Source organism: Hemicordylus capensis, chromosome 12, assembly GCF_027244095.1.
Source record: "Hemicordylus capensis ecotype Gifberg chromosome 12, rHemCap1.1.pri, whole genome shotgun sequence".
NCBI classification, from domain to species: domain Eukaryota; kingdom Metazoa; phylum Chordata; class Lepidosauria; order Squamata; family Cordylidae; genus Hemicordylus; species Hemicordylus capensis.
Genome location: NC_069668.1, coordinates 7,112,181 through 7,128,273, shown reverse-complemented (window position 1 = coordinate 7,128,273; position 16,093 = coordinate 7,112,181). Strand labels below are relative to the sequence as shown.

General features: G+C 45.0%; 1 protein-coding gene across 3 annotated transcripts in view; it reads right to left on the bottom strand.

The window, feature by feature from the left end:
• Positions 1–16,093, bottom strand: part of MYL10 (myosin light chain 10) — a 63,358-nt gene that overhangs the window by 1,813 nt on the left and 45,452 nt on the right. For all 3 annotated transcript variants that reach the window (XM_053275524.1, XM_053275525.1, XM_053275527.1), the window contains 3 exons: positions 13,053–13,128; positions 11,353–11,457; positions 7,187–7,265 (listed from right to left, as the gene is read on the bottom strand). In XM_053275524.1, the coding sequence (XP_053131499.1) occupies positions 7,187–7,265; positions 11,353–11,457; positions 13,053–13,128 (260 nt within the window). The remainder of the gene's footprint in view (positions 1–7,186; positions 7,266–11,352; positions 11,458–13,052; positions 13,129–16,093) is intronic.

Sequence of the window (16,093 nt, the reverse complement as noted above, 5' to 3'; positions counted from 1 at the left end):
CTTCATGCTCTGCTTGTGAGTGCCTGGAGACATCTGATTGGCCGTTGAGCAATTCCTATGGTAATGGAATCAGGCATGTTACTGCTTTTTCAATGACTGCAGCCATAAACAAATGTTCATGATATTACATATACCCACTGACAATCTCCTCCTGCAAGGCCATATTTTTACAAAACCCTTAAATATTATAGTGTCTGAAATGTGCAAAATAGGTTAGTAACAGAATCAGAAACGATGTCCAAAAATGCCAATTCCATTACCAATGTGTTGGTACCTTCAAGGTAAAGGTAAAGTGTACCAACAAGTCAATGTCGACTCCTGGCGACCACAGAGCCCTGTGGTTTTTCTTTGGTAGAACACAGGAGGGATTTACTACTGCCATCTCCTGCACTGTTTGAGATGATGCCTTTCAGCATCTTCCCATATGTACCGTTTATCCATATCCTCATGTGTTGCTTCCGCAAAAGCTCCTCTTCCAAAACTGTTCTCTTTAAGCACCTGGTGGGTTGGTTTGGTTTTTCTGCATTTGGCATCATCTGTTCACATGCATCCAGAATTTTTTTGGAAAGAATTTGTAGCGCGGCTTGGAGTGGGGCTGGGATGGAGAAGGCGTGGAAGATCAAATATAATTACAAGCTTCTGATGCAGAACCCGGCAGCCCCTGGCAGCACTGCACACGCGAAGGCCCAAGGAAAGAACCCTGGCAGTTTCCATTATTTATTTTATAGAGCAACCAAGAGTCAGATTTTCCAAAATGAGAAGCTAAGAGGAGGGTTTTTGTGTTCTCACGCAGTTGTTGTTTTTCCATATTAGTTATTTCTCCAGGGGGGAAACCAACAACAACAGGAATCAAAGACTTTCAAAGCGGATTTATAAAACCCAGCTGGCCCATAGCCTTGATGTCACACATAAGATGGTATCTGCTGCCACTGCCATTTCCAATATTCCATATATATCTGTTCTTCGGTGTCTTTGTAAGTTACCTGTGTTTTTTTTTAAAAGGAATGGTAGAAATGGCCTGCTAGCCTGGTTGCCTTTAAAAGAGGGAGCAGGCCGTAGCTCAGCTGCAAAGCATCTCCTTTGCAGGCCAAACATCCTAGGGTCCCTGGCAACATCTCCAGTGACCTTTACACAGCAGGCTTTACCACAGGTTTAGGGGAGGCTTTACTGTGAACTTGTCCAAAAAAACCGACACAAATAATGGATTTTTTTTAAAACCACAGATATAAATCGGGCTACACTCTAGTGCAGTATGAGAGGACTGTATTCTACCAAAGAAAAACACAGAGCTCTGTGGGTGCCAGGAGTCAAAGTCGACTTGGCAGCACACTTTACCTCTACATCCTAGTGCACAGTGAAAAACCCAAATTGTGTGTGAACTGCTCCCCGATAACTTGCAGGGACTTCGGGGTAAATCTGGCCGATAGGTGAACACACCGCCTCCATTCCATTTTTGGAAGGGCAGTATAGAGATTGAATTATTATTATTATTATTATTATTATTATTATTATTATTATTATTGATAATAGCAATACCAGGGGATAGCAGAATAGAAGAAAAAGAAATATAAAAAATCACCAAATACAAAGATCTACAAATTGAAATTGAAAGGCTGTGGCAGAAAAAGACCAAAATAATTGGTGCCTTGGGTGCAGTAATTGGCGCCCTGGGTGCAGTTCCAAAAGACCTTGAAGAGCACCTCAACGCCATCGGGGCCACAGAAATCACCATCAGCCAACTACAAAAAGCAGCTTTACTGGGAACAGCCTATATTCTGTGACGATATCTATAATAATAACAGCAACAGCATTGATAACAAAATTCAGCCATCCGAGGTCCTTGGGAAGGACTTGATGTCTGGATAAAACAAACCAGTCAATAACACCTGTCTGACCGTGTAAACAAGAAATAATAATAATAATTCCAGAGGAGATGCAAGTTAGGGGGAAAAAAGCCCCATGTGAAAAACTCCCAGGTAGGGCTGGGACGGGAGAGACTCCTGCATGAAACCTTGGAGAGATGCTGCCAGTCAGTGTAGGCAATACTGAGCTAGATGAACCAAGGGTCTGACTCAGTATAAGCTTCATTTACTCATGAGGAACACCCATAGCTCAGTGGCAGGGGATTTGCTCTGCATGTGGAAGGTCCCAGGTTCACTTCCTGGCAGCATCTCCAGGTAGGGCTGAGAGGGACAACTACCTGGAACATCTGCCGGTCAGTGTAGACCAGTGTTTCTCAACCACCGGTCCCTGGACCGCTGCCGGTCCCCGAAGGGTTGAGTGCCGGTCCCTGACTGGGAGTCAAACCCCCCCCCCAACTGAAATCAAGGCACTCACTTACTCAATTTTGCACATGGCACGGAAGAGGGAGAGTATCACGGAGGCATGGGACCCTTCTTGTGCCTTGCCTCCACGTGCTGCTGAGATCTTCCTACAGCTATCTTATTCCCTATCTTTACAGCTTCAAACTGTATGCGATGCGGGGGCATGGAGGAAAAAGTATGGCAGTGGGCGCCACTTGAAGGGCTGCTGGTTCTTGCATGCTCATTGTTTGCAGCCAAAGGTTGGTTGATTAAAACCCAGCTGCCTGTTGTGGTCGAGGCGCCTTGAGAGGGAACGCTGTTTCCCTCTTGCATCAGTGGGGCTTGCTTGTATGTTGTTTTCATTGGCCCCATGTAGCTTTTGAATTTTTCTAATGGCCCAACATCCCCTCTTCATTGAGTAATCACAAGCACCTCCACTCCAGACATACTGGAGACAAATTTGTTCACCCAGGCTTTTAGATTCAGGGGTTCTCAACCTTGGGTACCCAGACGCTGGTGGACTTCTACTCCCATAATCCCCAGCCATAATGGCCAAATGCCATTGTTGTTGGGGGTTATGGGAGTTTAACTGAGGGACCCAAGGTTAAGAACCCCTAATATTCCATGTTTGCAAAAGATTCCAAATTTAATTATTTTAATGCTTATATTATTTTCATTCTAAACTGCCCAGAGATGCAAGTTTTGGGCAGTATAGAAGTCTGATAGACAGACAGACAGACAGACTTGAAACCCCTTTACTAACTGCTGGTCCGGGAAACTGCGCATGAAGAATGTAGCGGTCCTTGAAACTCTGCACGAAGAATTTAGCGGTCCTTGACTCCAAAAAGTTTGAGAAACACTGGTGTAGACAGTACTGAGCTTCCTATGTTCCTTCCTAAAAGGGAATCTGGCAAATTCATAGAGAAGTCTACTTGTGAGAACCAGTCTGGTGTAGCAGTTAGAACGCCAGAATAGGACTTGGGAGAGCTGGGTTGGTTCAAATCCCCACTTGGCCATGAAACTCCCTTGTGCTAAGCGCTTTCTCTCACCCGATCGTACTTAAAAGGTGCCGTCCGAGTTGGTGTCGACTCCTGGAGACCACAGAGCCCTGTGGTTTTTCTTTGGTAGAATACAAGAGGGGTTGACCATTGCCGTTTCTTATGAGGATAACATGATTAATACTTCCCTGAGTGCCTTGGGGAAAGGGTGGGATAAAAATCTAATGATGGTAATATGGTTCATTGTAAACCGCCCAGTGAGGTGAGTTTTGGGTGTTATAGAAATTAGTTAAATAAATAAAATAAAATAAAATAAAATAAAATAAAATAAAATATGTAAACTCCATATTCAGGGGCAGTCTATCTCTGAATACCAACTGCTCAGGAGTAGCAATAGAGGAGCATTTTGTCTTTATGCTCTGCTTGGGGGCATCCAGCTGTATCCTCTTGAAAACAGGGCTTTATGGACCCTTTGAACGGATGCAGTTCAAAGGCTGTTTTATGTTTGTTTGTTTTAACATGAACTCTATTTTTTTCCCTTTTCCCAAAAGCAAGATAAAAGCTGACAATTAAAGAGAAAACAGACAATTCAAAAAATGGCTGTGTAATGAGAGAGAGAGAGAAGTGTTTTTGGCATCCAACTGCAATTGAACAAGTCATGGTTACAAGTTGGGGGACCAAAAAAACACACAGAAAAAACCATATTAACTGCAGCAAACTAGAAATACACACATTTAGAAGGTAGATGCTCACTTGGGGGGAAGAACATCAATGTAACACAAAAGAGAACCACGTTACTGTTGTACTGGTGTTCAAAGCTTGGTTTCTAGCCTGCCTAAGATGTTAAGTTGGTTTGCTGCTCATATGCATTCTCTACCCACTCATTTTTGGTGGGTGGTTCTGCTATTTTCCACATCTCTAAGTTAGATACTTAAAATAATCCAGGCCTGCATCTCCCTGCTTTCATAATTAAAGTCAGTCATACATCCACAGCATAATTATGTGGGTTTTTTTTAAAAAGTCTCTAATATTATAATACAGTCCCTATGAAGGTGGAAGCCACCTAATGGTGCAGCGGGGAAGTAACTTGCCTAGAGAGCAAGAGGTTGCTAATTCTAATCCCCGCTCTGCTGGTATGTTTCCCAGACTATGGGAAACACCTATAACATACCAGCCGGGATTCGAACCAGCAACCTCTGGCTTGCTAGGCAAGTCATTTCCCTGCTGCACCGTTAGGTGGCTAACCTTTCCAAAAACGGCACCAGCTTTTTAACCCATATGGCCTGATCTCTTTTCTCACCTTGAAAGCTGCTGTATACACGCACACAGAATGAATAGTTTGTTGTCAATGCACTACAAATGAGTCCCAAGCCTTCCAAATGAGTCACTGGTTTCCAAACAAGAGGTGAAAAGACGCAGTGGAAAAAATGAAATCTCCCCAAAGGATGTTAATTAGATGAAGTTTGCTTATTAAAAGTTCAAGTATGGCCAATTCTGGGGAGTTCCTTCCTTCCTTCCTTCTAATATGGAGAAGTCTTATTAATTAATAGCAACCCATCATCTTGAAAGGGACAAGACTTTCAAAGGACTGGGCGAGTTGCTCTAAACAATGATTAGAGTCAAATGTCTTGTCTTTGGAAGTGTATGAATAGAAACAGAGCCTCAAATAGGGTCATGGAATTGATTTAATGGTTTGTTCTGTAATGATCACCATTGCCCTCGGGTCTAATAAGCAAACATTTATGTTCTGTTGTGGTGAAGAACTGATGCAATTGTCTAGTGAATGTGGATGGGTTTGGCATATGCATGTGACCTTTCTCAGGCAAGGAAAATGCCTCACTTTATATATTTTATATTCTGCTTTTTATTCTGCAACATGTGAATGTGACATTGAAGTTACAAACACATTTTGAGTTGTTAACTTTCAGGTCTGATACATTTCCTTTGCCTTCCTCTCTGCAAGGTCTTCATCCCAGCCAAACAGACAACTTTCCCTTCCCTCACAGGAGCTACACTGCAAATTATTCAGTTCCCTGAGCAATAGAGATGTGGTGTAGTGGTTAGAGTGTTGGACTAGGACCAGGGAGACCTGAGTTCAAATCCCCATTCAGCCATTAAAATCACTGGGTGACTCTGGGCCAGTCTCATATCTCTCAGCCTAACCTACCTCACAGGGTTGTTGTGAGGATAAACTTAACCATGTACACTGCTCTGGGCTCTTTGGAGAAAAAGTGGAAGATAAATGTAATAAATACATACATACATACATCGAACGCTCTGAGTCATCACAGCAACTTAGCCAATGAGTGTAAGAGGCTTCCCAGCCACAAGCGTGATTTAATATTCACACAATTGCAAGGATCCTGGTTTAGTTAATCACAACTTGTGAGCCCAGTGGAGCAGATTGTGAGAACCCTGAATTTCAGGGCGATCCTAGTCAATTCACACAACGCATAATTAATCTACGGAATTCTCTGCCGCAGGATGTGGTGATGTGTCCACTAGTTTGGATGGCTTTAAATGGGGCTATCAGATTCACGGAGCTATCAGTGGCTATTCGGCTGGTGGCTATAGGCCACCTCCAGCCTCAGAGGCAAGCTGCCTCTAAATACCAGTTGTAGGGGAGCAACAACAGGAAAGGAGCCATGCCTTCATCTATGGCCTACGGGCTTCTCGGAGGCATCTGGTGGACCTCTGTGCAAAACAGGATGCTGGATTGGATAGCACTTGGGCCTGATCCAGCAGGGCTGTTCTTATGTTTTAGAGTTATAAACTGTTCGAGTTAACCACCATTTAATTAGGATAGGAACATAGGAACATAGGAAACTGCCATATACTGAGTCAGACCATTGGTCTATCTAGCTCAGTATTGTCTGCACAGACTGGCAGCGACTTCTCCAAGGTTGCAGGCAGGAATCTCTCTCAGCCCTATCTTGGAGAAGCCAGGGAGGGAACTGGGAACCTCGATGCTCTTCCCAGAGCGGCTTCATCCCATGATGGGAATATCTTGCAGTGCTCACACATCAAATCTCCCATTCAGATGCAACCAGGGCAGACCCTGCTTAGCTATGGGGACAAGTCATGCTTGCTACCACAAGACCAGCTCTCCTCTCCACAAGACCAGCTCTCCTCTAGATAACCAGGATTCAGTCCTGGTTAAATTCTGGTTAATGGGAGCATGGCGGTTTTACACCAGGATTGCCCTGAAATTTTGGGTTCTCACAATCACCTCCACTGGGCTCACTAATCCTGATTAACTTTTTAACCAGGATCCTTGTGATTCTGTGAACCTAGCCATAGACTGGTGGCAAGATACAAACATGATGAAAAGCAAGTATTAAGAAGTTCTAGTAAGAACTAATCTGCCTACTTTCCTTCCACTATCCCTACAACTGGACTTAATTTGGTCCAAAGCAGTTAGGCAGTTCAGAGGTTAGCCCAATTGTGCCTCAAACATTCATGTGTCCACCATCTTGAATTGGGGTTGATGGCATCAACACAAACTATGCATTTGAGGTGACCCTATGTGTCTCTACATGGAAGCACATTTAGCAGTAAACCCTGTGACACTGGTGTAGTGGGTAATCTGGAAAGTGCCCAGCTGTAGCAAACTGGGTTCAGATTGGTTAGGCAGTTCACAAGGTAGCCCACTTGTGCCTCCAAGGTTTATGTGTCCGCCATCTTGAACTAGGGTGGAGGACATCATCACAAACCACGCTGCTGAGGTGTCCCTATGTGTCCCTACAAATTTACCTGATTTGGTTCATATTGGTCCAGGAATTGCGAAGTTGATAGTGTAGGAAAAACACACACACATGGAGTGCCAAGTTATTTCATAAGCCTATTGGAAAATAGGCTTTAAAAGGGAACAGGTTTAAAACTTACTAGTCTGCTTTAACATAACCTTTTCCTTCTCGGTCAAACACCCTGAAAGCATTCAGAATGATCTCTTCTGGATCTGTGCCTAAAAGGTAAAGAAGCAGATGTTTATATTTTTTTAATGTTCCTCCTCTACTTGCATCCACTAGTTCACATGTTCATGTGTGCCTTGGTTTCTTGATGCTCAGGTGATGGTACGCTTGAGGACAGCCAGGTGAATGCATGAACAGACTCTGTTGGGAAGCGCCTCCAGCCTCCTGGGCTGGAGAGCTGGCCTTGCAGTAGCAAGCATGAATTGTTTCTTTTGATAAGCAGGGTCTGCCCTGGTTTGCATTTGGATGGGTGATTAGATGTGAGCACTGTAAAATATTCCACTCAGGGGATGGGGCCATAACTCACTGGTAGAACATCTGCTTTGCATGCGGAAGGTTCCAGGTTCACTCCCTGGCAGCAGCTCCAGGTAGCGCTGTGAGACACCCCCTGCCTGAAATCTTGGAGAAGCTGCTGCTGCCAGTCAGTGCAGGCAATACTGAAATAGATGGACCAATGGTCTGACTGATAAAGCAGTTCCCTATGGCTCTTTTGGGAAGCATTATGTCAAAGCTGGCCCAGGAGTGCAAATCCCTCAATATTTCACAGGTAAAAATAAGGACCTGCTTGTTAATGCTTAACAAGGACGGGCCTTTTCCATTGCTGCCCTGAGGCTTTGGAATGCGCTCCCTAGTAAAATAAGAGCCTCCCCATCTCTGACAGCTTTTTAAAAGTCTTTAAAGATGCTTCTGTTCACCCAGGCTTTTAACTGATATTGTTTTGATTGTTCTAATGGTCTTTTTAGAATAGGGTTTTAAAATTTTACAATGTTGTGTTTTAAATTTCTTGTTTTTGTTTTTAATTAATGTTTTACTTTTGTTTTTATCTTGTTGTAAACCGCCCAAAGACGTAGATTTTGGGCGGTATAAAAATATGTTGAATAATAAATAAATAAATAAAGCAAGCAAGCAAGCCCGAATCTTCACACCAAGAACACCTTTTTGGAACCTAAGGCTTTGCTGAAGTTTGTTTATGGCCTGTGCATGCTTGGAAACACTCTCTCTGTAATAACCTGTCCAGTTCTGATTTACAAGTGAGCATAGTGTTTGTTCTATGGGTCAAATATGCACTAGAGAGACATAACAACAAAAACAACAACAACAAATATTTGTTGAGAGACATAACAACAACAACATAATTGTTATACAACATGTTATCATAAGTTCACAACGTCAGAGCCTGTGAAGTTGCTGACTGTGGCCTGCATTTTGCCTCAGCATTAATGCACGTGTTGGCATGCATGCACACTACAGCACTGCTTGTTGGTTATTAAATATCCATACCTTACCCTTCCATCATTCAAACAACACTCAGTGGCTTGCAGAATTGAAAGCACACACAGAACAATACTGGGCACATACTGGTGAGATCCGAAAAGCTGTAATAGAGGAAGAGGCATGCTCCCGAGGGCATGAATGAAACTGATGAGTTTGATGAGAATGACAAAGGAAGCAGATTTAGGCTAGAAATTAGGAGGGATTTCCTGACTGTACAAGTTGTTGGGCAGTGGAACCTTCTGCCTCATGAAGTGATGGGCTCTCCTTCACTGGAGGTTTCCCAACAGAGGCTGGACAACCAATCTGTCAAGGATGCTGCAGCGCTTTCCCGTACGGAACAGGGAGTTGGACTAGAAGACACCCAAGCTCCTTCCCAACTTCTAAACTAATGTTTCCAGTGTAGATCGAGTCCCCTCCACTTTTTCTCTGCTCAGTTAGAGGGGAGGAGAGAACGTGCCTGTTGTCGTCGGATCTGTTGTCCCAAAGAATCTTGTCCATGGTTAGAGTGTGAGGGTTAGATGATTGGTTAGAGTTTGGGCCTGGCCCCGAGCCGGGTCCAAACCGGTTCGGACTCAAGCCGGACCAGGCCCAGCAATAGTGTGCACTGAACTGGACCGGACCCAGTTCGAGTCTGGTTCTACTCAAACCGAACCGGGTTTTCCAGTTCTGTGCATACTCCTATAGAGTGTTGTACTAGGATCAGGGAGATTTGAGTTCTAATCCCCATTCAGCCATGTAACTAACTGGATAACTCTGAGCTAGTCATGTGTCTCTCAGCCTAACCTACCCCACAGGGTTGTTGTGAGGATAAAAAATAACTATGTACACCGCTCTAAGCTCCTTGGAGGAAAAGCGGGATATAATTGTAAAATAAATAAATAAATAAATCTCCTTAATTGGCCAAAAGCCTCATAGGGAGCTAGTGGTTTTGGAGCACAATTGCACAACCAGAGTGGAGCTGGCAAGGATGCTGCAATGAGCAGCTTGTGATCCAGTCCTGTCGGACCACGCTGCGAGTTTGGAGAAAGACAAATTTCCTACCATGCAAAATTAGCCCTACTAGAAATCAGTTAAAGCCATCAAAGGGTTCATCAGGGCAGGGAAGGGAGAGAGGGCAGAGATTCTTCGGGAACAAGCTGGCAACTTTGAACGCCGATAAATATCCCGATGCCAGATGAGCAGCTAGAAACATGAAGGGGGAGCGGGGGGGGGATAAGCATTTTGTGTTAATGCCTACCACATGGGCCTCCTTTCTACAAAGAGTCAGAACAAATGCAATTTGTACACCACACAGCGATGCCTTGCATCATCAAAGAGACCACTTTATGCACCAGCTAATCAATTGGGAATGTTTGCCACATAGTTTCACTTCAAAGCGTAAAGGCCAGAAGGATGAGAGTACAGCATGTATTTATTTTTTTGCTAAGGATGCACCGGGGGGGAAGGGAACCACCTCGACATTGATGACTTTTAAAGCATCTTTTTAGGGGTACAAAGAGGTGCTCCTAAGTAATTTTGGAGCCTGGATCTAATGGCCTTTGGAGGCTCCCTTCCCCGGAAATTAAGCATCATGATGTTCAGCTGCGCGACCAAACCAACCGGGACAGACTAAAGAGGATTGGGGGGGCAGGAGGTCCAGAGGCCCCTGGACTTGTGGAACTCCAGCCCGGAACTAGAGGAAAGGAGGCTACTGTAGCTTGGTGGCAGAGTGGCAGCTTGTGTGCAGAAGGCCACAGGTTTACTCCCAGGCAGGGCTGGGAAAGACCCATATGAAACCTCAGAGAGCTGCTGCCAGTCAGTGTAGACAATGTTGACTTGGATGGACCAATAGTCTGACTTGGTAGAAGGCAGTTTCTTACATTTATGGGACGGGGCCCTAGCTCAGCCCCAGAGCATCGGTTTGCATGCAGAAGAGCCCCAGTTCACTGCCCGGCAGCATCTTCAGGGAGTTCTCCACAAAGCAGGCTTTACCTCGAATTTTCTGCAAGGCTTTACTGCGAACTCAACGCTATCCAGAAAATAGCGATGCAAAAAGTGGATTTTTTTTAAACCTTCGATATAAATCGGGTTGCATTCTAATGAGAAGTGAAAAACCCGAATCATGTGTGAAGTGTTCCCCGATAGCTCGCAGGGACTTCGGGGTAAATCTGCCCAATATGTGAATATTCTGGAGGAGATGCAGGCTAAAGGATGGTTGTGGAAAACTTCCAGGTAGGACAGGGAGTGACTCCTGCCTGAAACCCTGAAAAGCTGCTACCAGTCAGGGTAGACAATACTGAGCTAGATGGACCAGTTGTCTGATTACTGAATGTAAAAGCCACATGCTTCCTAAGTACCTTTGCAATATGAATATTTTAAAATTTTAAATAACAGTTTTTCCTGGGATGGAGGTACAGTGTTGCCGAAAATTTACCCCTCTTGAATTTTTGCATGTCATAATTTATTAATTAGAGTTAATTAATTAAATTAACATAATTAATTAATTAGATTCACCATTTTAATAGTTTTAATGTTGGGTTTGTATAGTTTTAATGGGGTTTAAAACATTAAATAGTTTTAATGCTGGATTTTAAATAATGTTAATGTTTTAATCATTTTTTGTTTTGTTGGATTTGTGTTGTGTTTGTTGTACCAGAGACACAAGTTTTGGGCAGTCTATAAATATCTTAAATTTTAAATTAAAAAAAATAAAAATAAATACAGCTGGGAAAGGCATCAGACCCCTAGAAAAATATTAAAGATGGCCACCCAGGACTGATATATTTTTGCTTCAGACTGACCTGTCTACCGCCGGATGTCTCTTACCTTTCAACTTCTCCCCAAACATAGTAAGGAAGACAGTGAAGTTGATGGCGCCCGGGGCTTCCTTTATCATCTCTTCTAACTCTTCATTCTTGACATTCATGCGACCTAGGATGCAACAGTCATAGTGTGATGCAAAGATGATGGTCGATGAATACGGAAAACGGAGCTAAGGAGGCATCCAAAATGCTTCCCAACACCCTGGCCAGTCACAACCCGAAAACTTACAAGGGTCATTCACATGAGCACCAGCAGTGTAGGGGGCTGGAGGCTGGGTCAGATGGCTTTTCTTTCTACCTCAGAAAAAAGCTGGGGTCGGAATCTGGGTAGGGCGCCCTGGTGCTACCCAGCGGCCGCCTCACACATGATCACTTTCCCCGCCACCTGCCTACCTTAATGTTTGCCACAGGGGAAGCAAATTTAAATTACATGTGGGGGGTTGGTGGGGGGGGTCACCCTGAAGTACCAGCTCAGTGAGGGTTTGGGTCAGCCCTAACATTCACATGATCAAGGTGTTTTTGTGGGAAATATTCCTCCGCAAATTGATTACAGCACGTTCAAATCACAATTGGTGCTGGATTCGCAATGGCAGTTGGATGATTCCCAGCCAGAAAGTAAAAGGTTAGCCTTTGACTCCTGAAGGGAGGTGGACATAACATTAGAACATAAAAGAAGCCCTGCTGGATCAGGCCCAAGGCCCATCAGCATCCTGTTTCCAACAGTGGCCCAGATCCACCAGACACCTCTGAGAAGCCCACAGGCAAGAGGTGAAGGCATGCCTTCTCTCCTGCTGTTGCTTCCCTGCAACTGGTATTTAGACTAGTATTTAGACTAGAGACACCTTACCTTGGAGGCTGGATGTGGCCTATGGCTTGTCCTCCATGAATGGATCTAAACCCCTCTTAAAAGCATCCAGGCTTTTGGCTGTCACCACATCTTGTAGCAGAGAATTCCACAGGTGTTTTTAAAATTTGTTTTGTTTAACATATTTGTATGGCGCAGTGAGGTAATGACTTGCCTAGCAAGCAAGAGGTTGCTGGTTTGAAGCCTCGCTGATATGTTTCCCAGACTAGTGGAAACATCTATATCGGGCAGGAGCAATATAGGAAGGTGCTGAAAGGCATCATCCCACACTGTGCGGGAGGAGGCCATGGTAAACCCCTCCCAAAGACAACCACAGGGCTCTGTGGTCACCAGGAGTCGGCACCAACTTGACAGCACACCTTTACCTTATACCGCCCACTACTGAAGTCTATGGGCGGTTAATTATATGTTGTGGAGGTTAATTGTGCATTTTGTAAAAAGTACTTCCTTTTGTTGGCCCTAAATTTCTTGGCAATCAGTTTCATGGGCAATTCATGGGCTCATACAGGGGTTCCCAACCTGTGGCATTCCAGATGTTCCAAAGGTTGGGAAAGCCTATGCTCATGTTCAGACAGACATGTAACCCAGCTCAGTTTTTCTTTTCTTTTATGTCAAGTTTATTGCAGTTCTGAATGATGGTTCTGAGTCGTTTCTCCAGAACCCTGCTCTGCTAACAATGGGTGCATATTCAGTCCAGCTCGGCTTTCTGTTCGAGTGGAGAACTTTTAAGCTACCTGGGCACAGGATTTTCAGTCTCACTTTTGGCATCCAATTCACAACATTCACCGAGTGTTTCCCCAGTAAGCAGTGGCGTCGGCACGCGGTGTGTTTGCATGTACCTAGTGCAGCAAAGGTGTCTCTCAGGTCCGCCTTGTCAATGAAGCCATCTCTGTTCTGATCCATGATTGTAAATGCCTGTCGAGAAACAAAAAAGGGTGCAAAGGCAGTGAGGGGTTATCACTACATGCTGATAACTGCATTGAGTACACCATCTTTGGGCAGAGGACCAAACTCCAAGGAATGCCAACAGAGCACACTCAAAGATTTGATGGGCATCCCCCCCCCCACCAAAAAAAGCAAAAATAGAGACAAAAGAAAAGTGGTCATTTACAAGAAGAGCTGGTCTAGTGGTAGCAAACATGAATTATCCCCTTTGCTAAGCAGGGTGCACCCTGGTTTGCATTTGAATGAGAGACTACATGTGTGAGCACTGTGAGATATTCCCCTTAGGGGATGGGGAGAGCTTCTGCATGCTTACAGGCAGAAGGCTCCAAGTTCCCTCCCTGACATCTGCAGACAGGGCTGAGAGAAACTCCTGCCTGCAACTTTGGAGATGCCGCTGCCAGTCTGTGTAGAAAATATTGAGCTAGATGGACCAATGGTCTGACTTGGTATAAGGCAGCTTCCTATGTTCCTATATAAGGGACCAGAAAGTATGGGCTGTTGTGGCATTTGAACAGGCACACCCGAGCCTTGATAATTACAGAATAGAATCAGGATGGGCCCATCCACTAGGCAGACCTAGGCAGTCACACTTAGGTCACCAGTTATTGGGGAGTGCCTATGGAGTGCCGGAATATTGCCCTGCCAAGTATTCTTTCTCTCCCTTTTGTACTGTACTGCGCAGTGGTGTGAGTTGTAAGATGTAGACCTGCCCCCTGCTCCCCAAAGGGCCTGCCCCTTCTGCAACCCCCAATACAGAGCCTTCTTTGCTCATTGCACCTCAGCCCACAGCAAACTCCAAACACCTGGTCTCATAAGCTGCACTCCCTCTCCTGAAGACGAATTGCCTACCTCAGCATTCCCCAAAAGAAATGATCTCAAACTGGATTTTCAAGTTAACAGCAGGATCTTATCCATTCTAAAGGGTGATTGATTGATTGATTGATTGATTAAGTGACGTCAAGTTGGTGCTGACTCTTAGCGACCACATAGATAGATTCTCTCCAGGATGATCGGTCTTCCACTTGGCCTTGAAGGTCTCTCAGTGGTGCATTCATGGCTGTCGTAATCGATTCCATCCACCTTGCTGCTGGCCGTCCTCTTCTTCTCTTTCCTCCAACTTTCCCCAGCATTATGGAGTTCTCAAGGGAGCTGGGTTTTCGCATCATGTGTCCAAAGTATAAAGGCTGAGAGTTCCCATAATAGATGGGGAACACTCTCCCACTGTAACCTCAAACCAGCACAGGCAAATCATTCGATGGTAATCTGCACAGGCTGGTCCTTTGACCCTGCGACTGAGGATTCTACACAGCTCAAGATAAAGTCACGGCTCCACACTTCTCAGCTGGAGGGGCGCTAGAGTCATACTTGGCCTAGGGTGCCACAAACCCTAGGGCCAGCCCCAAATAGAGCCATACATTCTTGGAGTGTAGAGGGACCTTGGAGATTCTAGTTCAACCTTCTGCTCAGCATCCCTGAGAGATGGCCATCTAGCTTTTGGTTGAGAACTTCTTGAGATGGTAAAGGTAAAGTGTGCCATCGAATCGGTGTCAGCTCCTGGCAACCACAGAGCCATGTGGTTGTCTTCGGTAGAATACAGGGGGGTGGGTTACCATTGCCATCTCCCACGCAGTATGAGATGAGGCCTTTCATCTTCTTCCTATATGGCTGCTGCCTGATATAGGTGTTTCCCATTGTCTGGGAAACATATCAGCAGGGATTCGAACCAGCCACCTCTGGTTTGCTAGTCAAGTCATTTCCCGCTGCGCCATTAGGTGGAGTCATTCTTATGATGGAGATGGAGAGCCCACCATTTCATGAGGCAGACTGTTCCGCTGTCTAACAGCTCTTAACAATCAGGACATTTCCCCTGGTGTCTAGCCAGAATCTGCTTCCTTTTAATTTCAGTTGATACAGGAGTGCACCTTTAATTTTCCTTTGTGAACCCCATACCAGGCAACTGTGCATTACAACCTCCCAACACATAAATCTCTCTTGGCAAGAAGCTTCATTAATGTCTACCCCAACGTCTCCTGGTTAAATTAGTGCTCTGCACAGTATGGAGTTGGGTCAGAGCCAATGCTCTTGGCTCCAAACCGTTCTGGCTTTCAACTCAAGGAGCCTTGGGTGGCAGCCAGAGCCCGCTGAACCACCCCCTGGAAGACTTTTCTTAGGTTTCGTACCATGGCCTGGACTAAGTCATGTCTTTGCAAATGCACAAAAAACTATCACCCTTTTCTTCAGGTATTCAGGGAGTGCCCGAGGAACATGAAACTGCATTCAGTCAGGAGCTATTGGCTAGTATCTGTGCCTCCACTGATGAGCCACAAAGGCTATTGATTGGAGCTTTCCCTAAGAACAGAGGCAGAAGGACTTCTGGCTCACAAGATTTAAAAAAAAAAAAAAAAAACAGGAACCCAAGGTTCATCTGTCAGAGCCAGGTGCAAAATGGTGGCTCAGGGGGTGGAGCGATATGCAAAATAGTGGCTTGTGGGTGGGACCATTTACTTAATGCACCCCGTGAGCCATACACTGGAATGACCTGTATGTACAATGGCACATCTACAGCTGAATTACCAGGAGTCCGCACGACCCTCACCCAGGTGGCAGGAGCACCCAGTCAGAGTAGGAGAGCTGGGTACACTCCCAATCTATGATTGTGTGACCTTAAAAAGCAAGGTAGAAAGAGGGGAGAGTGATCGTGTGGGAGGCAGGACCTAAGGCAGACAGTAAAATGCTGGAGAAAGAATCTGAGTACAGCGTGCCTGTCTGGCCCAGCTCTTGCCTCTCACATAATCACTCTCCCCGCCTCCTACCATGCTTTTTGAGTTCACACAATTGTGTATCGGGAGCGTACCCAGCACTCTTACCAGGTGAGCTGATCATTGATCAACAACAATCAACTGATCAACAACATTAACTAATTGGTTCACTAGCC